The sequence below is a fragment of the Saccopteryx leptura genome, chromosome 2, assembly GCF_036850995.1.
Source record: "Saccopteryx leptura isolate mSacLep1 chromosome 2, mSacLep1_pri_phased_curated, whole genome shotgun sequence".
NCBI classification, from domain to species: domain Eukaryota; kingdom Metazoa; phylum Chordata; class Mammalia; order Chiroptera; family Emballonuridae; genus Saccopteryx; species Saccopteryx leptura.
Genome location: NC_089504.1, coordinates 334,969,955 through 334,992,814, shown reverse-complemented (window position 1 = coordinate 334,992,814; position 22,860 = coordinate 334,969,955). Strand labels below are relative to the sequence as shown.

The 22,860-nt window shown below is 51.2% G+C and overlaps 1 protein-coding gene across 1 annotated transcript; it reads left to right on the top strand.

The window, feature by feature from the left end:
- The first annotated feature begins 1,002 nt into the window (after nucleotides 1–1,002).
- ANKRD13B (ankyrin repeat domain 13B) lies at nucleotides 1,003–22,597 on the top strand. Its single transcript, XM_066363598.1, has 15 exons — nucleotides 1,003–1,569; nucleotides 15,226–15,361; nucleotides 15,454–15,578; nucleotides 15,666–15,711; nucleotides 16,318–16,461; nucleotides 16,550–16,739; nucleotides 16,816–16,882; nucleotides 17,916–17,997; nucleotides 18,975–19,039; nucleotides 19,269–19,399; nucleotides 19,512–19,669; nucleotides 19,815–19,967; nucleotides 20,066–20,229; nucleotides 20,308–20,384; nucleotides 21,229–22,597. The coding sequence occupies exons 1-15, from the start codon at nucleotides 1,456–1,458 to the stop codon at nucleotides 21,449–21,451; spliced, it is 1,875 nt and encodes a 624-aa protein (XP_066219695.1). The 5' UTR covers nucleotides 1,003–1,455; the 3' UTR covers nucleotides 21,452–22,597.
- The last annotated feature ends 263 nt before the right edge of the window (nucleotides 22,598–22,860 follow it).

The window sequence follows — 22,860 nt, the reverse complement described above, 5'->3', positions numbered from 1 at the left end:
ACCCCAGGAGGTAGTTTCCAGTCTCATTTTAGAGGTGAGTGGTCTGAGAAACCAGGATATTTAGGCAATTTGCTTAATTTAAGGTCAGGCAATTAGTAAGAAGAAATTCTAACTCAGGTCTCTCTAACATCCCAGCCCTCCCTCCCTCCAGGGGCTGGACCAAGGCTCCAGGTCCTTCCGGTCCTTGCATTAGGTGACTATAGAAGCCAAATCCACTGTTACCAACAGCATCTGCTGGGACCCCTCTGAAAGGATCTCTCTGCCCTGGGATTAAGAAGAAGACAGTCTTTGGAATGAGTCACTTCCTCTCCTGAGGGGACCACACCGGGGTAGAGTGGGGAGCTGCCACCTGCTGCCTTCTCTGCCTAGTCCTACTCCAGTCCTTGCAGAGGGCCATGTATGGGGAGAGGGGGATGTCTTCCCAATCTTAGTGGACATTATCTTTCCACTAAGAACCCTGTCAAGTGTGAAAGAGGGAGTTTAATTTTATATAAGGGCAGGAAATAATTTTATATAAGGGCAGGGAAGACTCCTATGTAATAATTCAGATGCCAGACCCTTGGTTGCTCCATTGACCCTTGGTACTAATGCCTCCCACCTTTCTCAGGAGTCCCCCATCAGTCACTCTTCTGGGAATATGGATCCCTTTTCATGTTCCACTAGGACCCAAACTCAATCCTGAAAGCCACACCATCCTGCCCCCTCCAATGCTGAAGCTAGGCCTCTAGCCCTTTCCATCCCCAGCAAAAGGCACAATGCCAGTGGGTTGGGTTGCATCCCAACCCACCTGCCTCTGTTTCAGCCTGGCCTAACTCGCTCCTCACGCTTTCATGGGATCAGGAGACAGTGCGGGATGCTCTCAGGTCTCTCGCCACTCCCAGTTCCACGAGGACTACAAGACCCATAATGCCGCGGGGCCGAGCTATAACGTGCTCCGCCTGGGGCACCTTGGTCCTCCTCCTCTCGCTCCGGCATCCCCGCAACCCTCGCCGGCCGCTGGGGCTGAGGGCCGGGCTATGCGGCTGCGGGTAGCTGGGGGCTGCGGGCGCCCGTCCCTGCGAGGGCGGCGGCGTCCCCGGGGCACCGCGCCCCGAGCGCCCCCGAGCCTGCTGCGGGCGCCTGCATCCTCAGCCAAACGGCATCTTTGTGTGCGGAGGTGTGGGAGGCGAAGCGCGAGTCTCCTTCTCCCGGCCTGCTCCTTCTCCCGGCGGGTGGGAGCTTCTTCGCGCTGCCCGCCGCCGCCGCCGCCGCCGCCTCGCGAGGACGCTCGCGGCCAGCGCGGCTCACCTCGCGCGGGGCGCGCCGCCCCCGCCCGTCGGCGTCGCTCGCACATGCCGGAGCCGCAGCCTTGCGAGCAGGCAGCGCCGGTCCCCAGCCCCGCGGCCCCGGGCCCCGGCTCCGGCGCCGTCCCTTGTCCTGGGCCGGGCGCCGCGGCCCCGGCATGAGGAGCAGGCGATGATCCCCGCCAACGCCTCCGCCAGAAAGGGGCCCGAGGGCAAGTACCCGCTGCACTACCTGGTGTGGCACAACCGCCACCGGGAGCTGGAGAAAGAGGTTCGCACCGGCCAGGTAAGAGCGCCGTCGGGACGCGGCGGGGACCCCACGGCCGGGCACACACGCCTGGCGTGGGGAGGGAGCGCGGCGCGGGCTGTCCCGCCTCCCCGGCTAGTTTGCAGCGCTTCTTTGTTTGAGCTGCAGCGTTTGTGCTTGTTGACCGGGAGAGGGTGATGGGAGCGGCCCCCGCCCGCTTCCCTCCGGCCGGGACAGGCGTTCCACGCGTGTCCCAGACCCTCTCAGATTGGGGTAGAAGACACTGTATTTCGCCTTCGCCTGGGCAGTGAAGGCTTTGGGGAGGGGCTGCCGGCTCAGTCTGTGTTCCATGTGGTGGGGAGTCCGCCCCACTCAGCCAAGCGACACTTCCCCCGTGAGTGTGCGGAGGTGGGCAAGGCCTGAGTGGTTAGGGGGAGGGTGTCACAAGTCAAGAATTGGAGAATAGACTGTCTGACACTCCCAGGCATCCCAGCCCCACCCAGTGCCCTACCTCCGTGTCCCCCCCCCCCCCAGTGAGTGCTTATGTTTTCTCAGAATGGGCAGAACCCCTGGATCCGTCAGATTCCCAGCCAACTCAGGAATGGCAGTGGAGAGAGACCCTCTGGGGGAAGCCCTGCGGGCCTTGTCCAGGTGCTGAAAGGCGCTCTCCTGCCATCTGGTGCTGGGGCCTGGCTTCTAGGCTCTGAGAAAGCTAGGAGCCACTGGCCACACGAAAGATCTGAGGGTCTGCACACACAGCAGGCTCCCTGGTTCCTGCTAGTTAATGAGAACAGATGGGTCAGCCAGCTTTGGCCAGACAGTAGCCTCCAAGAAGATGGGATCTCCTGGCCATTCTTCGAGAACAAGGCAGGCACAGGTTACAGGTAGTTCTCAACTCAGCCCATGGCCCCCAGGCCACAGGTAGGCACTGGTGGCATGGGTGAGTTACCCTCCAGGGTGGGGAAGCAGGAGCCAGAGAGGGGCCCAGCCTGCCCTGGGCTGCCTCAGGTTGCAGCCTGAAGACTAGACTGGTCGCTCAGGAGTTTGCCCGCTTTCAGGGCCACTTCCTGAATTGCAGGAAGTTCAGTCTGAACAGTTGTCTGCTTCCCAAGGGAAGTGAACCAGGCAAGGATCAAAGTGTGTCTCTGAAGTCTCCCACCAGGCTAGCATAGAGCTATCTCTGCATAGCAGTCCCAGGAAATGATGAGGTGACTGAGCCTCCAAGTGTCTGGACTGGTTGGGGTGTCCACATTCATTCTCCCGCTGCTTACACGGATACTCTGGGTTGCTTCTCAGACCATGTCTCTATTTTTCCATCATCAAGGAAGTGGTTTTCAGTCATAGAGACCTGGTAAAGGAAGGGAACAAAGATGAACAGCCCCTGCCTTCAAGGAGACCCCATTCCGGTGATGCGAGTACGAACAGGAAAGTCCAGTGTGATGTGCAGGGTGCTGAGACACAGACAGTCCAGTTTCTTCTGGCTCTTCTCTACTTTCGTCTCCTGAGGGCAAAAGAGGACAAGTCACTGACAGAGGTTACAGTTGGCAGGATTAAGGCTGATGTCTGAAAGGAACTTCCTGATGGGATGGTTGAGGAATGGTTGAGGGATGGTGGGATGAAGGTCAGAGGGCTAGTGGCCGAGTCTACAGAATGCCTCAGTTGCACTCCTTTGTGGAGGGGTGGGTGGTCTTATTTTTTGCAGAGACTGGAGAGAGGTAAAATGCCCTGGCTCTTTCACCCAGGCCTTTCTGATTGATGGTCCCCAGGTCAGCAGCCATCTTACTGGGGTGAGGTTGGGTGGTGAGCACTGGAACCTGCTGTCAGTAGGGCTGGTTTGGGGCTGCTGAGTGTATTCTTCTTTTTCTCCCCTCCATCTGCCACAGAAACCAGGCACCAGGCTCACGCCATCCCCCCTCTCCCACTGCCCCATCCCTCACCCTGCCCTAATGAGTTAGTGTCTCCTTGAAATGGACACCGCTAGCCCTGATCCAGGCCAGGAGGAATATAGGGCACAGGTTGAGTTTAACCCTTGTTCAGCTACAAAGGAATCTGACCATTCTGCTCCTTCTCTCTGGGTATGCCAAGAAGGGGAGTGCCAATCAGACTGGGTGGGAGACACCGCCTCTGGCTGTATCTTAACTCCAGGGCTGACCCAGAATGATATTTGCATCCAAATGTGCACTGTTCAGTTCCAGGGCCTCGGGCTCCCAGGGAGAGCTCCAAGTGCACAGTCCAGCCATTTCCTGCAGATGACGCACCTGGGGGCAGTCACCTAACATCATAAAGCTACCTTAGACCCCTGGTGTTCCAGCTGGGGGTCCCTGACCTCTGGTTTCACTGGCACCATCACAGAAAACAGCCAGGCTTTCCTCTAGCACAGCAGCTGGGTTTCCCTGGTCTTCACTTGGCATAGCTGCCTCTTCTTCACTCCAAGAAAGCCCCGCAGAGGGCCTCCTGTGGGCAGTCTTGGCAGTGCTGTCTGCTCGAGGAGGGGGATGGCATGGCAGACTTCAGAGCAGTTCATGGCTTTTTTGGGGGCTGGAAGTAAGATGTGGTAGGGAGATGGGAGGTGCTAAATGGGTATTTTTTGGTGAAGGGAAGGGTTCATGACCACCCCTAGCTGGTTCCCAGCAGTACATGGTTGCTGGGTGCCCTGTTTCCTGCCTTGTATATCCCCTGCCAGTTTGGGAGGGGACTGGAGTTATAGACCAGTGAGTGCACCAGTTCCCTCTTGGCTGGCAAAGCCCTGAAGTTGGCACGACCAGTTGGCTATGGCCCTGGTTCTGGAGTCACAAGGCTCTGGTGTTCCCTGGGGGTGGGGGTGGAGGATAGATTGTATAGCTCCCTGCAGGAGGGTTGGGAGGAGCAGAACTCTTCCCCTGGCGCCAGGCACTCCGGAGGAGGCCAGACTGTGGTTCTCGGGAAACACCTTTCTTACTGAGGCTGCCTCCACCATGGTCTTCCTTCCCGTTTTCTCTAGTTCATCCTTCTGACCTAGGGGCAGGCAAGATGGGATTGTGGGGCCCCCTGGATGCTCAGACAGAAGCTGCCCCACCCAAGGTTCTTGTGGTGTTTAGAGCACCTGTAATTCCCCTTCCCCCTAAAGTGAGTAATTCAGGTGTGGGCTGTCACCACAGCTGGTGGGTTGGGAAGTTCAGAGAAGGGAGCCACAACCCCAGAAACCAAAAATCAATGTCTCTGGGTGGAGGGGAGGGGCTGCGTGGGACAGGATGGAGGAGGCAGGGTGGTGGCAGAGTTAGCAGGTGCCACCCCCACCTGCTTAGCTGAGCTTGAGGAAGCATCCTGCCTCCCTCCCCTTTGAGTGCTTCAGGCATACCTGGTTTTGCACCTCCTGGTCAGGTGGGAGAGCTGAGAAGGTGTGACCACACCACACTGGACTCTCGCTGTCTCCCCTGGGGCTGGAGGAGGGAGGGGGCCAGGGAAAAGAGACAAAGACTAAGGAGGCAAGGCCTCACACTCTGGGACCCTCTCCCTTCTTCTCCAGCATCTCTGTTCAGTCTATACATTTAGTGTGTCCTTATAAGATTTCACCTAACAAAAGGATTCTGCTCACGCTAAACAAGTTTGAAAATATACCCTGCCAGTGCATGTGGGTGTGAGGCACATGAGTGTCTGCAGAGCAAGAGGGCAGCTGGGCACGCATGTGAATGCACAGTTTGGGCACACAAGTACTGTGAGTGTGTAGGCAGGAGTATGAGGTGTGTATCCGTATGGTACATTCACGCATGTGTATGTATGCAGCTGTGTGCCTGAGTAGAAGCATGGGGCCTCTCAAGGAACCCCAGCTCTTAAGCTGGAAAGACCCTTGCTTTTGACTCCGTCTGAGGCCTGCTGGGTTGCACAGTTTCCATTCTCTTGGTGGGGAGGACTGGGTGTTGTGTTTCATGGGAAACTTATTCATTCCAGCAATTAAATAGCTGCCGGCCTTTGCTGAGGAAATGAATGAATTCTCCCACCTGGGGCCAGGGCAAGGTGCCACTTCCACAGCAGGCCTTGCTTTGGGAAGGTAGGGGAGCTTCTTGGGGGTGGGGCAGGGCCCACGTTGGCCCTGGAAAGCAGCTGTGCCTGGGGCCCTGAGGAGGATTATGGAGCAGGGGTAGAGAAGCCACCCCTGCCCTTCAGGCAGTGCCGTCCTCGTCCTCTCTCTGGAGGCTGGAGCTGAGGCACCTGAGGGGCGGGTGGCAGGCAGCATCTGGAGTCCTGGGGCCAGGCAGGGTGCCCTGCCAGCTCCCTGGGGCCTTGACTGATGGGACGGCTCAGCTGCAGCCCTGTGGGAAGGCCTCCTGACTGCCCTGGCCAGCTCAGGGTCTGTGGGTCCTCCATCACTCCCACCCCAGAGCTCAGGACCCCACCCAGGGCCAGAGGCCCAGCCCAAACCCTGATAGGCAAAGCATAAATAGCACTCTCCCTCCTCTGTAGGGAGCTGGTGTGGAGGAGCGGCAGGAGGTCCCCTCAGATCTCTAAGTGACAGCTCAGAGGGCCACAGGGGCTGGGTACACTTTTTTTTTTTTGGGGGGGGGCTCTTGATATATGTTAAAATGAAGAAATGCCAAATAGGGTTATAAAAGTTATATAAATAATTTAAATTATTTAAAATGCTTCCTTTTTGGTAAAAGAGTTCATACTCATGTTTTAAAATATTTAACTGTTGCTAGAAGGCTTATAATGAAAAGCAGCAGTCCTCACTCCACTTCTCCCTCTCATTCTCAGAGGCAACTACTTTAAACTCTTTGGGCTGTCTTGTTATTTACTTCTATAATTATAAACAACATACTAATATGACTATTTTGTGGTTTGTCAGTTTCATACTTTATTGCTTTCCCCTCCCCATGTCCCTTAAATATAGTCACCTATACATTTGTTTAACAAATATTTATTAAGCACAAGTTATGTGCCAGGCTCTGTCCAGAACAGAGAGAGAGCCTCCCAACGTGGGGCTACAGTGTAGGTGAGGGAGATGAGGGAAAAACAAACAAGCAATTTAATGTTGAAAGAGAACTAAAGCAGGGTAAGAAGCAGTTGCTAGATGACTAGCAACTGTCATTTGAGAGGGGTTGTCAGGGCAGGCCTTTCTAGGGAGGTGACATTTGAGAGGCAACCTGAGTGAAGTGGTGGCTATAAGTATCCAGGAGAAGATGGTTGCGGGGAAGGCCAGGGTGCAGGAGTGGAGTTTGGAGGAGAGGTGGGAGAGCACATGCATTCAAGGACACGCCCAGGGATGTTGGATGGGAAGCCACGGGCAGGTTTTGAGCTAATGGACCTGGGGAACATTTCACAGCATGGTGGCCGCTGCGCTGTGTGGAGAACAGGCCCAGGGAGTCAGGGGAGGAGTGACTGGCATCTAGGTCACCGGGGGAGACATGGGGTGCCTGTGACAGAAGGGAAGCTGGAGGTGATGAATCTGAGAAGTCCCTGGATTGGTTTTTTTTGGTGTGTATTTTTCTGAAGCTGGAAACGGGGAGGCAGTCAGACAGACTCCCGCATGCGCCCGACTGGGATGCTTTGCCCATCTGGGGCGTTGCTCTGTTGCAACCAGAGCCACTCTAGTGCCTGAGGCAGAGGCCATGGAGCCATCCCCAGTGCCCAGGCCTTCTTTGCTCCAATGGAGCCTCAGCTGCGGGAGGGGAAGAGAGAGACAGAGAGGAGGGAGAGGGGGAGGGGTGGAGAAGCAGATGGGCGCTTCTCCTGTGTGCTCTGGCCAGGAATCGAACCCGGGACTTCCACACGCCAGGCTGACGCTCTACCACTGAGCCAACTGGCCAGGGCCCCTGGATTGGTTTTGAAGATAGAGCCTATAGGGTCAAGTTTTGTTAATGAATTAGATATGGAAGATAAGGGAAGGGGAAGAGATAAAGACAGTTCCAAAGTTTTTTAACCTGAAAAGGGAGTGGATTGAAGTACTGTTCCCTGTGGTGGAAGAACTGGTGCAGCTGTCCAGGAATGGCTGCAGTGAAGAAAGCAAGGAAGGGAAGAGAAGTCATGGGAGACCAGGATGGCACATTCTGTTTCATCAATACAATGCTTTCTTCATATTTTTCTGAGAATGTAAATTACTATTTTCCTACAAAAAGTTTTCTTCTGTTTCCTGTATTGACAGTGTTTCTTCTGAGTTTTTAGAATCCATTTGCATGGTTTGGTCTCTTATGTTGGCAGTTCCCTGGCTGTTGGGGCATAGTTACAAAGGGGGGTGTGGAGTTTACTGATGCTTGGGTGCGACTGTCATAAGATTGAGTGGCAAGCTGGCCTACTTACTGTAGGGTATTCCAGAGGTTTTACTCTAGTTTCTCCAGTCTCCTGCTAGGGGTGGATGGAGCAGTCTGGCTGCCAGTGGGTCAGGACCTGAGGCAGAGAAGGGACCGGGCGTTCACTGCTCACCAGTTTTCAGCCCCATGGCCTCATCCCCACGCCAATGTCCCAGAGTCCATTGCATCCCAGGCTCAATTTCTACAGAGGAAAAAAACCCTCTGGCATCCTGGGGAGGGGACGCGGGGCATCTCCCTGCATTACAAGATTGGAAAAGGGGCCAGGGGTTCTGAATTTTAATCAGACCACCTCTAGTCACCTCTGAGTCACTCCTACCTCTGCTGTTTCCACTGCCTGCATGTTCTGAACCATTCTTAAGTGCTAGAAGGTGATCTGGCCTGCTACGCACTGGGGTTCCCTCCAAGAGGGTTTGGGCTGGTACCCTCTGCTTCCCTAAGTCAGTAATGCCCCAGCCACTTTCCGTGTTTTGAAGATGTTGAAATTTCTCATCTGCTGAAATTTTTCTCTTTATTCTTTTTTTTAAAGATTTTATTTATTGATTTTAGAGAGGAGGGAGAGAGAGAGAGAGAGAAAGGCAGGCAGAGGGAGTGGGAAGCATCAACTTGTAATCGTTGCTTCTTGTATCGTATAGTAGTTGTTTCTCGTTATGTGCCTTGACTAGGCCAGCTGGGGTTTAGAACCTCAGCATTCCAGGTCAGCACTCTATCCACTGCACCACCACAGGTCAGGCTCTTCTCTTTATTCTTTCTTTCTTTTTTTTTCTTTCTTTTTTTTTTTTTAGCGAGAGAGAAAGTGGGGGGTGGGGCAGGGGGACAGACAGGCTAAAAGGGAGAGAGATGAGAAGCATCAATTCCTCATTGTGGCACCTTAGTTGTTTTTTTATTGCTTTCTCATATGTGCCTTAACGATGGGGGGGGGCACCTCCAGCAGAGCGAGTGACCCCTGCTCAAGCCAGCGACCTTGGGCTTCAAGCCAGCAACCTTTGGGCTCAAGCCAGTGACCATGTAGTCACGTCTGTGATCCCACACTCAAGCTGTTGACTCCACACTCAAGCTGATGAGCCCACCTTCAAGCCGAATGAGGCTGAGAGCAAGCTCTTCCGGGGTTTTGAACCTGGGTCCTCAGCATCCCAGTCTGATGCTGTATCCATCTCGCCACTGCCTAGTCAGGCTTTTCTTTATTCTTGTAGGTTTTAAATATTTTATTGACATTCTTATACTTAGTTACAAATTTACCATTTGGGGCACTCTTCATTTCTTTGTATAAATCTAAGTTTTCATCTGGTATTATTTCCCTGTCACTTGAATAACTTTCTTTTTCTTTTTTAAAATATTTTTATTTATGATTTTAATTTATTGTGTTTACATAGATTCAAGTGTCCCACCGAATATGTTTTTCTTTTTTAATTAAAAAAATTTCCCATTGACTTGGGGGGGAGAGAAGCATCAACTAGTTGATCTACTTAGCTGTGCACTCATTGGTTGCTTCTTGCATGCCCTGACTAGGGATTGAACCTGTGACCTCCGCTTGCCAGATGATGCTCTATCCACCTAGCCACCCAGCCAGGGCCTGAATAACTTTCTCTGACCATCTTTTGGTGACAAATTCTCTTAGTTTTTGTTTGTCTATGAAACTCTCTCTCACCTGACCAGGCAGTGGCGCAGTGGACAGAGCATCGGACTGGGACGCAGAGGACCCAGGTTCGAAACCCCAAGGTTGCCAGCTTGAGCGTGGCCTCATTTGGTTTGAACAAGGCTCACCAGCTTTTAAGCCCAAGGTCGCTGGCTTGAGCAAGGGGTCACTGGCTCTGCTGTAGTCCCCGGTCAAGGCACATATGAGAAAACAATCAATGAACAACGAAGGTGCTGCAACGAAGAATTGATGCTTTTCATCTCTCTTCCTTCCTGGCTGTCTGTCCCTATCTGTTTCTCTCTTTGTCTCTCTCTGTCTCTGTTACACACACAACAAAAAAGAAAGTCTCTTTTTTAGAGAGAGAGAGAGAGAAGAAGAAGAAGGGTGGGGAGAGAGAAGGAGAATAAGAAACAGTGATTTGTTGTTCCAATATATATGCATTCATGGTTGCCTCTTCTATGGGCCCTGATCAGGGATCAAACCTGCAACCATTCCACATCCAGACGAGGCTCTAAGTGAGCTAACTGGCCAGTGCTGTCTATAAACTCCTTATTTCCCCTTTATTTTTGAAGGATATATATATGAAACCAAGCAAGCTAGAAAACAATAGCATAATCATTAAAGTGCTAGGGGAAAAAATATCAAACTGGGATTCCATATCCTGTAAAAAATAAAAATAAAGCCTGACCTGTGGTGGCGCAGTGGATAAAGCATCGACCTGGAAATGCTGAGGTCGCCGGTTCAAAACCCTGGGCTTGCCTGGTCAAGGCACATATGGGAGTTGATGCTTCCAGCTCCTCCCCCCAGTCTCTCTCTCTCCTCTCTCTCTTCTCTCTAAAAATGAATAAACTAAAAAAATAAATAAAAAAATAAAAATAAAAATATAATAAATATATATATATGGTCTACTGGAAAGTTCTGTCCGTTTCTATCATAACAAGTTTCGACAGGTAAGCACATGTTTATTTGGCGCATGTGTGCCTCTCTATTTTTATCACTTAATGTATACATACTGATGTAGCAAATTAACTAAAACAAAGTTGATTCACATTAGTCTTATGTGTGAAGCAATAGTGTACCCATGGCTACTGATAAAGTTCATTTACGCCACTGTATTTTGGGGACTCGTCAAAAAATTGCAGAACTAGGCTGGGAAATTCTGTCGCATCCACCATATTCCCTGGACTTAGCACCCTCCAACTATCACTTTTATAAAATTTTTTGAAGGGCAAAAAATTCAAAAATGAAGACGATATCAAACAAGCACTGGTTCAATTTTTCGCATCAAAAGATAAAACATTTTTCAAAAATGGGATATACAAATTGCCCTTACGCTGGCAAGAAATCATTAATAATAATGGCAATTATATTATTTAATAAAGTTTATTGACGATAAGAAAGATTTGTATTTTGTTTTATTCCAAAAACAGAACTTTCCGGTAGACCATATATATATATTTATTATATTTTTATTTTTATTTTTTACAGGATATGGAATCCCAGTTTGATATTTTTTCCCCTAGCACTTTAATGATTATGCTATTGTTTTCTAGCTTGCTTGGTTTCTAATGAGAAATATGTAATGTTTCCTATATTTGTTCTTCCATATACAGTGTGTCTCAGTTTTCAAAATGCTTTTAAGATTTCCTTTTTCTCACCAGTTTTCAGTATTTGATTTTGATGGGCCTTAACGTAATTTTCTTCCTTCCTTTCTCCCTCCCTCCCTTTCTCCCTCCTTTCCTTTCCTTTCCTTTTCTTTTCTTTTCTTTCTTCTCTGTCTTTTGGTATAGTTTTCTTGATGTTTGTCTTGGGATTCACTGAGTTTCTTGATTCTCTGAATTTATCATTGTATTAGTTTCTGCCACAAATTACCACAGACTGGATGGGTTAAAACAAAAATTAATTCTCTTATAATTTTGGAGGTTGAAAATTCAAACTGAAGGTGCCAGTAAGACCCTACTCCCTCCAAAGGCTGTAGGAGGAGAGAATTCTTCTTCTTCCAGCTCCTGGGAGCTCTAAGCATGCCTTGGGTGTGGCTGCATCACTCCAGCCCCTGTCTCCATCTCCACATGGAACTTCTCTCTGTGTATCTTTCCTTATGTGTCTTATAAAGACATATCATTGGATTTCGGGCCCACCTGGATAATCTAGGCTGATTTTATTTTGAGATCCTAAACTTAATTATATCTGCAAAGATCCTTTTTCTGAATAAGGCCATAGTCATAGGATATGGGGTTTAGTATACAGACATATGTTTTGGAGGGGGCACCACCATTCAACCTACTATAGTAGTGTTTTGGGTTTTTTTTATTAAGTGAGAGCAGGGGAGGCAGTGAGACAGACTCCCGCATACACCCTGATCAGAATCCACGCAGCAAGCCCCCTACCAGGCAATGCTATGCCCATCTGGGGTTGCTGCTCCATTGCTCAGCAACCAAGCTATTTTATCACTTGAAGTGAGGCCATGGAGCCATCCTCAGTGCCTGGGGCCAACATGCTCAAACCATTCCAGCCATGGCTGCAGGAGGAGAAGAGAGAGAAAAGAAGGAGAAGCAGATGGTCGTTTCTCCTGTGTGGCCTGACCGGGAATCGAACCTGGGACTTCCACATACCTTGCCAACACTTTACCACTGACCCAATCGGCCAGAGCCAGTAGTTTTTTAAAAATCAATTTGGAGGTCCTGGCCAGGTAGCTCAGTTGTGGGTTCAATCCCTGGTCAGGGCATACAAGAATCAACCAATGGCGTGGCGTGTGGTGATGCAGTGGATAAAGCATTGACCTAGAATACTGAGGTTGCTGGTTCGAAACTCTGGGCTTGCCTGGTCAAGGCACATACAGGAAAAGAATTAATCAATGAATGCATAGATAAGTGGAACAACAAATTGATGTCTCTCCCTCTTTCTCAAATCAATAAAAAATTTGGAAAAATTTTGACTATTATTTCTTTAAATTGGTCTTATTTACCCCATTTCCTTATCCTATCCTCTGAGACTTCAATTACATGTATGTTAGAATGCCTTATAGTGGTGATGGACAAAGACTTGACTTGGAGGGGGTGAATACACAATATGGTGTAAAGAGATGTGTTGTAGAATTGGACACCTGAAACCTGTGTCACCCCAATAAATTCAATTAAAAAAAGAATGCTGTATAGTGTCTCACAGATTGCTGAAGCTCTTTGAATGTGTTTTAGTATGTTTTTCTCCTTGTGCTTTAGTTTGTGTAGTTTTATTGCTATATCTTCAAGTTCACCTATTTTTTTATTCTGTAGTTATCCAATCTACTGTTAATTTTACCCAGTGAATTTTTCATTTAAGATATTATACTTGTTATCTTCTATTTTTCTTCATGAATGTTGTGTTCATGTTTACTTAATTTTTTTTTTTTTTTTTAACAGGGACAGAGAGAGAGTCAGAGAGAGGGATAGATTGGGACAGACAGACAGGAAGGGAGAGAGATGAGAAGCATCAATCATCAGTTTTTCATCGTGGCACCTTAGTTGTTCATTGATTGCTTTCTCATATGTGCCTTGAGCACAGGCCTTCAGCAGACCGAGTAACCCCTTGCTGGAGCCAGCGACCTTGGGTCCAAGCTGGTGAGCTTTTTTTTTGCTCAAGCCAGATGAGCTCGTGCTCAAGCTGGCGAGCTCAGGGTCTCGAACCTGGGTCCTCCTCATCCCAGTTTGACGCTCTATCCACTGCGCCACCGCCTAGTCAGGCTACTTAAATTTTTTTTTTAATTAATTTTTAGAGAGAAAGAAAGATGGGGGGAGAAGTGGGAAGCATCAACTCCATATGTGCATTGACTGGGCAAGCCCAGGGTTTTGAACCACCAACCTCAGCATTCCAGGTTAACATTTTATCCACTGCGCCACCACAGGTCAAACAATTCTTTTTTTTTAATTTGTTGATTTTAGCAAGAGAGGAAGGGAGAGAGAGAGAGAGAGAGAGAGAAACATTGCTCTGTTCCTGTATGTACCCTCACTGGGAGTTGAACTGGCAACCTCTGCACTTCAGGACAATGCTCTAATCAACCGAGCTAACTGGCCAGGGCTCATGTTTTTCTTTAAATTCTTGAGTATAATGAGTAATTCATCATCTTTATTAATTTCTGTGTTTCTATGAAATGACTTTTCTTTTAATTATGTATCATATTTTCCTACTTCCTTATATATCTAGTCATTTGAACTGGGTGTTGGACAGTGTAAATATTGTGATGTTAAGCATCTGGATTTTGTTGTCTTCCTGTGTGGCTTTCTTCTGGCAGACTGATCCTTTTGCACTTATTTTTAATCTTTAGTTGATTGGTTGAGCGTTTTAGGTAGAGGTAGTTTAGCCCTACTACTAAGGCATAACCTTTCTTCAGCCTCCTTGGGTAATGAACAAGGACTCTAGCAGGTTGAAGCTTGAATATCTCCCTGCCCTGGCTGAGCTCTGAGAATTTACCAACTTATTGTTTGTTCCTTTTCTGCCTGGTCTTGTTGACTTTCACTCTACACATGTGAAATTTGGTATTCAGCAGAGACTCAAAGGGACCCCGTGCAGCTTTCTGGAGCTCTTTTGTTGCATAGCTTGCTTTTCCCTGGAACTCTGCCCTGCAGCTTCTAGCTACATTGGGCTCCCTGAACTCCTGTCTTTGTCTCCTCAACTCCTGAGTGAGAATACCATGCTCTGCTGGGGATCCCCTTCCCTGAATTGCTGCCTGGAATGTTTCTCTTACTCAAGGTTTACAGTCCTTGCTGTCTAATATCTGAAAGCAGGTATTTCACATATTTTGAAGAAATAGTTTTCTCTGTTTATAGTGGGAGGGTAATTTTAGTTATTCATCATGGCTGTGGTAGAAGCCTTTTACTGGCATTTTAATCAGGTTTTGGGAAGGAGAGGAGTTACATGCTTGTGGTCAGTTCACTGTATTTAACTAGAAGTTCTAGACTCCTGAAGTAAAAATATTTATGTTTAACAAATATATGCTTTTGCCTGACCTGTGGTGGTGCAGTGGATAAAGCATCGACCTGGAAATGTTGAGGTCGCCGGTTCGAAACCCTGGGCTTGCCTGGTCAAGGCACGTATGGGAGTTGATGCTTCCAGCTCCTCCCCCCCTTCTCTCTCTCTGTCTCTCTCTCCTCTCTCTCCCTCTCTGTCTCTTTCTCTCCTCTCTAAAAATGAATAAAAAATAAAAATAAAAAACAAATATATGCTTTTATTAACAAACAAAAATCTCATGCTATGTAATTGTGCTTTTCATAAAACAATAAAAGGATTTATAAAAATGTTAATACGTGTGCCCCACCAGACACAGGACATGGATTTGAAGTTGTATCATGAACATATGATTTCATTCCTATACTGTATTACTGTAACTGTTTGCTAAATCTCACTCAGTGATTCTTCAATGACCTAAATAGGTGGCCCTTCCTGAAGGTCGTCTTGGACCCTAGGAGAGGTCCTGTCTCAGTTGGCTAGCAGTCTCTCTAGACCACCTGTCAGCCCAGGCTTACTCTTCATAGGCAGCCCACTGGGCTGTGGAGTAGACTCAGTCGGGGCACCGAGGTAGACAGGAAAGGAAGAAGGCCCTTCCTTTCTCAGAGTTACTGCCTGCCCTGTCGCCCAAGCCCGTCTCCACTTGCCTGACCCCAGCTAATTGTCTCTGTCTTTTCCGCTGCCTTGAGAGATGGGCAAGGCATGGCTGCCAGGTGGTTGTTGCCTGCTTAGAGGCTATTGGGCTCAGATGGGCTGCTTCAGAAGTGACGAGGGCTCTGTCTTCGCCTCCTTCTCCAGGTGGACATCGAGCAACTGGATCCCCGTGGGCGGACGCCCTTGCACCTGGCCACCACACTGGGGCACCTCGAGTGTGCCCGTGTGCTCCTGGCACATGGTGCTGACGTGGGCAGGGAGAATCGCAGTGGCTGGACAGGTGGGTGTCCCTGCTCACCCCAACCCCACAGCCAGGGTTTCCCCAGCATTACATCCTCACTGGTCCTGTGACATTGCCTCCCCCTCTGCCAGTGCTTCAGGAGGCTGTGAGTACCCGGGACCTGGAACTGGTGCAGCTGGTGCTATGGTACCGGGACTACCAGCGGGTGGTGAAGCGGCTGGCAGGCATCCCTGTGCTCCTGGAAAAGCTGCGCAAGGTGAGGGCCAGCCTCTCAGCCTCCCCACTGTAGCCTATGAACCCTGTCTGTAGCACAGACTTAGCCACTCTCCTTGTCCTCCTCTAGGCCCAGGACTTCTATGTGGAGATGAAATGGGAGTTCACTAGCTGGGGTAAGAGGGGCTGATGCGGGCCTCTCTGGACCTCAGGGCTTTTGCACATGCTGTTCCCCTGCCTAGAGCACTGTTCCCATAGCTCTTACTGTGGCTCCTCATCTTTTAGTTCTCAGCTCAATGCCACCAGCTAGGCCTTTACACACTGCCTCAGACACTGTTTCAATTCCATTATTATTTTCTTCTTTTTGTAATCATTTGCTCATTTGCTTGTTTGTTACCTGTCACTCCTTGCTTGAAGGTAAGCTTCAAGAGGGGAGGAGTCCTGTCTTGTTCAATGTTGTATCCCCAGTAACTGAAATAGTGCCTCGCACACAGTAGGTTTTGAATAAATATTTGTTGGAAGATTGGGTAAAAGACTGAGTGAATGAATTAATAGATGGTAGACATTAGGGACTTGATGGTGGCTGAGACGTGCCTGCCCCCAACTTCTGATCGCTCATATCTGAGTGACTGTGGTCTATGTTCAGGGGGAATTGGGGGGGTGTCTTATTTCCTGCCAGTTCCCACTTGTTCCTGGCCACACCCCTGACCCCCAGGCCCTGAGGTGGCCCAGGTTGGGTGTGCCAGGCACATGGAAGCCACCTCTGACCTTCCCTTCCCTAGTGCCCCTGGTGTCCAAGATCTGCCCTAGTGACACCTACAAAGTATGGAAGAGTGGGCAGAACTTGCGGGTAGACACCACACTCCTGGGCTTTGACCATATGACGTGGCAGCGAGGGAACCGCAGCTTTGTCTTCAGGGGCCAAGGTCAGGCAAGCGGGAAGTGAGGCAGGGTGGAGAGGCTGGAGACATCTCCCTGCCACCCCTGACCCCTGTGCTGCTCCATGACTGGCAGATACAAGCGCCGTAGTCATGGAGATTGACCATGACCGCCGAGTGGTGTACATGGAGACTCTGGCGCTGGCCCGGCAGGACCGTGAGCTGCTATTGGCTGCTGCCCAGCCCACCGAGGAGCAGGTGCTGAGCCGGCTCACTGCACCTGTTGTCACCACACAGCTTGACACCAAGAACATCTCCTTTGAGAGGTGAGTGGGCACGGCTTTGGTGGCCTGGGGCCAGCTTGGTGGGTGCCCCCTCATCTGGACCACTCTGCTTTCTCAGGAACAAGACAGGCATCCTGGGCTGGCGCAGTGAGAAGACTGAAATGGTGAATGGATACGAAGCTAAGGTGAGGCCATAGCTCCCTGGTGCTGGGCCCTACCACAATCTTGCCTATAGGGAGCTGGGCTGGGGTTTCCTGACCACCCTCTCTTACCCTCGGAGGTGCAAAGGCCACGCCGCATTGAGCAAAGGGCACTAGACAATAGGCAACTGATGAGAATGGCCAGAGTTTATTGAGTGCTTATCATATTCATGTTCAAGGCACTGTTCTGACATTTTATAAGTGTATATATCTATACACGGAATACATACATATTTAGGCATATATATCACACAAACATACACACACAAGCGTGTACTCCTTTAATGCTCATAGCAACCCTTTCATGTCAGCTCCATGGTATCCCATTTAATCTTCACAACAACTCTATGAAGTAGGATATTGGCCCATTTTATGAGGAAGAAATGGAGGCTTGGGGTGGTTAAATGACCTGTACGAGGTCACACAACTGTAAGTAACAGCTGAAGTTCAGACAACTCCAAAGCCAGGCCTTACCCTTAAGTAGATTGTGTTGGTCTCCCTGGGACCCCTACATCACCCGCCAGGCCACATGGTGCCACCACTGAATGAAGGGACTAACAGATGCTGCAGGGTTTGTGTTGTCTCCTCCTGCAAGCCTTCCCTGCTTCTGTAGGCCGGGTCAGAATCTCTACTCTGTTCCCACAGCCCCCTGTGCTCTCCATACCAGAGCATGTGTATCTCATACTGTGTTATAATGTCCATTTTCTTGTCTCAGCTAAATTATGAGCCTCGAGAGGGCAGGGGTCATGCCTGGCTGTGCTTGTTCACCAGTGTGTCCCTGATGCCTGCCTCAGTGCTTGGCACGTAAAGGCTCCTTGCAAAATGTTGGTTGAATAAATAAGAGAATGAATGAATGAATTCATATATTTACTTGCCCAAAGGCCTGGAAATTGGAACAGATAGCTCCCCCCTTCCCTTGTCCCAGACCCTTCCTTGTAGGACGTATTCAGAAAGCCCTTGGAGGCCAGGGGTAGGGGTACTAGAGCTGTCTTTGAGCTCTTTCTTCATCTTTCCCTAGGTATATGGGGCATCCAATGTGGAACTCATCACCCGGACACGGACAGAGCATCTTTCAGAACAGCACAAGGGCAAGGTCAAAGGTAATGAGGCAGAGGCATGTGGGGGTGGGGTGAGGAACCAGCTCCCACTTGAACGTCTCCATCAAGTATTCTCTCTATTAGCAAAAACCAGGATCATTTATTTAGGCAAAGAAGTTTTAGTTCAAGTGCCAAGTCCTAATGGCTGGTAGTGACTACCCAGAGTGCTGCCAAGGTGATTCTAAGGAAGGCATCCCCAAACTACGGCCCTCGGGCCGCATGCAGCCCCCTGAGGCCATTTATCCGGCCCCCCACCACACTTCTGGAAGGGGCACCTCTTTCATTGGTGGTCAGTGAGAGGAGCACTGTATATGGCGGCCCTCCAACGGTCTGAGGGACAGTGAACTGACCCCCTGTGTAAAAAGTTTGGGGACCCCTGTTAAGGCAACATTTGGGCTCACTGGGAAGGAATTGATTACTAATGTCTGCATTGGGTTTGGGAAGGGAGAGAAATGTCATGTATGCTCTTTGTTGGCTATTCTAATCTATTGACCCCTGTTCTGTGCTAGGGAGACATGTCCTAGGCAGAAAGTCAGGGGGTGCTGCCACTGAGTCTCTGTGCTCATTGATACTACATCTGACTTTCTGGGCATCATTTAGTCCCTCTAAAGTGGAGAGACATGATTCCCATCTCACAGGAGAACAAATGAATATGCAAGTGCCTGAAAGAAACACACATTCATACACATGTGTACCCCAAAACTGCTCACCAAATGCAGATATTTTTTGTCTAGTGTCATCAACATGGAGAGTGACACTTTTGGAAGTTGACCCTGAGTTCCAGGCTTACTTTTTATTCCAGACATACTTAGAGTGGTCTCTGCCCCTGGTGTCCTCAGTCACCTTCAGATGAAGGTGCCTGGGTATGTGGTGTGGACAAGCATTCCTTCTAGTCCCCTTGAACCAGCCTGCTCCCTAGGTCTTGGGTGCTGTCACTTCTGAGGGCTACAGTGTCCTCTGAGATGCCACACTTGTTATAGGTTGCAAGACACCTCTTCAGTCCTTCCTGGGAATTGCTGAACAGCACGGAGGCCCCCAGAATGGGGTGAGTGTGAGCCATGGGTGCCCTTCTGTAGAAGGGTATGGATGTGGCTCAGGAGAAGGCCAGGGAGGTGTCCTGATTACCATGGCCTGTGTGGACCTCTTTTCTATAATGCCCAAAAGCATGTCAGCTCCACAGTGGCAGGGGGGATGGCTCTGGACCCACAATAGAAATGGCTGGCCTGGCATAAGAGACTGAGAAGGGCTCATGGGCCCTTCCCCATGTGGTACAGACCCTGATCACTCAGACTCTGAGCCAAGCCAACCCCACTGCCATCACCGCAGAAGAGTACTTCAACCCCAACTTTGAACTTGGCAACCGTGACATGGGCCGCCCCATGGAATTAACCACCAAGACACAGAAGTGAGGCCCCTCCTGGTGCTGGGAAGGGGTGGGTGGGGCAGGGGCTCCAGAGGTTCTGGGAGGCCTTCCCTTCTACAATGTCCCTCACCCCTTGGGATCCCGGGTGGGGCAGGTTCAAGGCCAAGCTGTGGCTGTGTGAGGGGCACCCCCTGTCCCTGTGTGAGCAGGTGGCCCCCATCATTGACCTCATGGCTGTCAGCAATGCGCTTTTTGCCAAGCTCCGGGATTTCATTACCCTGCGCCTTCCTCCTGGCTTCCCTGTCAAGATTGGTAAGACCCGCACCCCCGTCTCCCCGTGGCTGCTGTTGTGGGGGTGGGATGGGGCTGAGATGAAGTAAGAGTGGGGAGGGGCTCAAGGGGTGAAACGGGGGTGGGGGGAGGGAGCCCCATCAGATGATGGTTTCCTCGTCCTCAGAAATTCCAATCTTCCACATCCTCAATGCCCGCATCACCTTTGGGAACCTCAATGGCTGTGACGAGCCGGTGCCTCTGGTGCACGGCAGCCCCAGCAGTGAGACCCCTTCCCCAGGCAGCGACTCCTCCAGTGTCAGCAGCTCCAGTTCCACAAGTGAGCCCTGCCCCCCTCTGAGCACGTCCTCCCAGCCCCTTCCTGGAGCCCTTGCTGCCCCTTCTTGGGGAGCCACTCTGACTTCAGCCTGCCCTCAGCCTCCTGCCGTGGATGTGAGATCTCCCCCACCTTGTTTGAAGCCCCGCGAGGCTACAGTGTGCTGGGCGGCCAGCGCGAGGCAGTGACCCGCGACGATGATGACGACCTTCTACAGTTTGCCATACAGCAGAGCCTGCTTGAAGCAGGCAGTGAGTATGATCAGGTGCGTCCCCCGTGGCCGCACTAGGCCACCGGACTGCAGTGCCACCATAGCTAACTGGCCCATGCCCTTTCCCTCCAGGTTACCATCTGGGAGGCACTAACCAACAGCAAGCCGGGCACTCACCCCATGTCCTGTGAGGGTCGCCGGCAGGACAGGTCAGTGTCTGCTAGGATTTGGAGACGCCTATGTGCCTCCCTCCCATGCACAGATGACCCCAGTACCTTGTCATAATGGATTAGAACACAGATCACTAAGCGGCCCCTGTTGGCCCAGAGAAACTGCATACCCTCAGCAGGGACCCTACTGGAATCAAGATGGTTTTTACCATAACCTTTCCTGACTCCGGTGTGTGTGAGCAGTACTCCAAAAACGGTCCCCTTGTAGGGGCCAGGCCTCATGACCTCCGGACCCTCACCAGGCAGGCTATAGGTGCCAGTTTTTTGTGTTTTGTTTTTTTTTGTTTTTTTTTAACAGAGACCGAGAGTCAGAGAGAGGGATAGACAGGGACAGACAGACAGGAACGGAGAGAGATGAGAAGCATCAATCATCAGTTTTTCGTTGGGACTCCTTAGTTGTTCATTGATTGCTTTCTCATATGTGCCTTGACTGTGGGCCTTCAGCAGACCGAGTAACCCCTTGCTCAAGCCAGCAACTTTGGGTTCAAGCTGGTGAACTTTTGCTCAAACCAGATGAGCCTGTGCTCAAGCTGGCGACCTTGGGGGTTTCGAACCTGGGTCTTTCCGCATCCCAGTCCGACGCTCTACCCACTGCGCCACCAAACCTGGTCAGGTGGCACCAGGTTTCTAGAAGATGTCCACATGCCTTGGCTGCTGTACCCTGGGAGGGTGAGCTTGTAGGGGCTGGGATCTGCCACAACTGCGTGGGAGTCAGAGAAATGTGGGACTGGCTGGTGGCCTCAAGAGGGGCCTCCACTCTGGCTTCCTGTCTGCTTACCAGCAGTTGTACCCGGAACCCTGTATGTGTCTTCCTCGCCCCCAGGAGTGCCCCACCCACGCCACAGCACCAGCCTATCACCCCCACGTCGGTTCCCAGCCCTCAGCCCAGCCCTGGTTCTGGTAGTCGCGTGTTCCGAAGCTACGACGAGCAGCTGCGGCTGGCCATGGAGCTGTCCGCGCAGGAGCAGGAGGAGCGGCGGCGGCGCGCACGCCAGGAGGAGGAAGAACTGGAACGAATTCTAAGGCTCTCACTGACCGAGCAGTAGTGCCACTGCCTGGCTTTTGGCCACCCTGCGCAAGCCCCGCCCTGGAGGGAGACACGCCCCAGCCCATGCACCCGGGGTGCTGTGGCTGGAGACCAAAGCCACCGCCTCAGGGCGTAGGGGCGCAGCAGGCACCAGACCGGGAGGGGTTTGGCATGGCCACTGGGCATCTTTCCGGGCCAGGCTCTGGAGGCAGCTGGCACAGCCCGGTCCCCCTGCTTTGCTGTATCCTGACCTCCAGGCCTCTCCCCTCGGTCCAGGCCTGTCTAAAGACAGAGCCAGGCAGACCTGAGTGGGAGACCAGACCTTAGAGGAGCAGTGTCCCCATTCTTGCTCCTTCTGGCTGGCCCTACTTCCTGCTCACTGACCCCACTCCAGGACACTGCCCGTGAAGCCTTTGCACTTCCGCTCTTCACCCCTGGGGGGCAGCTGAATTCTCCATGTGCTGTGTTGGCTGCTTTGTTCCAGACACAAACCAGCGCGTCAAGGGTACAGCCTCTCCTCCACCCACCCCGACATTTCAGCGTCAAGTGCACTTAGCGGGGTGCCCAGCTCTCCTAGCCCCCACACCCCTCCCAGGTCTCAGGGTGGTCCCAGCTTCAGTTTGGGCGGCCAGAGGTTGGAGACCCCTTCTCCAAGACACTTTCTTTTGTGATCAGTGAGGGTGCACAAGGCGGCCCCCCAGACCTGGGCAAGGCCTGGCTCCCATATGTTGTCTTGGCAACTGGGGGTGCATATTGGGCTGGGGCAAGCACTTAATTACACTAGACCGGACACAGAGGGGTTGCCCAGCGCCCTGGCACCACCACCCACCCCCTCCCTACCAGCTGCTGCTAGCCCTCTGTGGTTGTGTGTCCCACTTGCCCCCACCCAGGGGCTGATTCTAAAACCCTTCATCCAATGGTGCTAATCCCCGGCTCTCCCCTGCCCCACCCCAACCCCCTAGAGAAGCACAGACCCCACCAGGAGTAGGGACCCAAGGAACCCCCTTGTCTGGGTTCTCTCTGGCTTTCCTGGCTCAGCCAGTGAGGTTCAGAAGGGACACAAAGGAATAGAAGAACAAAGAGAAACTGTTCCTCTTACCCCTTCCCTGATGCCAGGGGCACCAGATTGATTCTGAGGCACAAATTAAAGAGGCTTCAAACCTGAGGCTTTTCCTATCTGCCTTTACTGGGGAAGGGACGCCTACCTGCGAACTGGGGGTTCCTTCTGAACTTCAGTGTGGGGAGGGCTCTGAAGTAAGAGGAATCCTGGTGGGTCCTGAGCCCAGCATGGTTGCATGTGTCATGGTCCCCAGGAACCTGGGGGTAGCATTTGTAGAGGCTGGGGGTCTCGCCCTACTTGCCCCCACCCCCACCCACGTGGGCCATACAGACTCAACACTTAGTAAAACATTTCATTCGTATGTCTTG

Excerpts from the sequence above, each read along its gene's own strand:
- ANKRD13B (XM_066363598.1), top strand. The coding sequence starts at position 1,456 with ATGATCCCCGCCAACGCCTCCGCCAGAAAGGGGCCCGAGGGCAAGTAC. Across the intron at positions 15,362-15,453 it reads GAATCGCAGTGGCTGGACAG|TGCTTCAGGAGGCTGTGAGT; the intron begins GTGGGTGTCCCT and ends CCCCTCTGCCAG. Across the intron at positions 20,230-20,307 it reads CAGGCAGTGAGTATGATCAG|GTTACCATCTGGGAGGCACT; the intron begins GTGCGTCCCCCG and ends CTTTCCCTCCAG.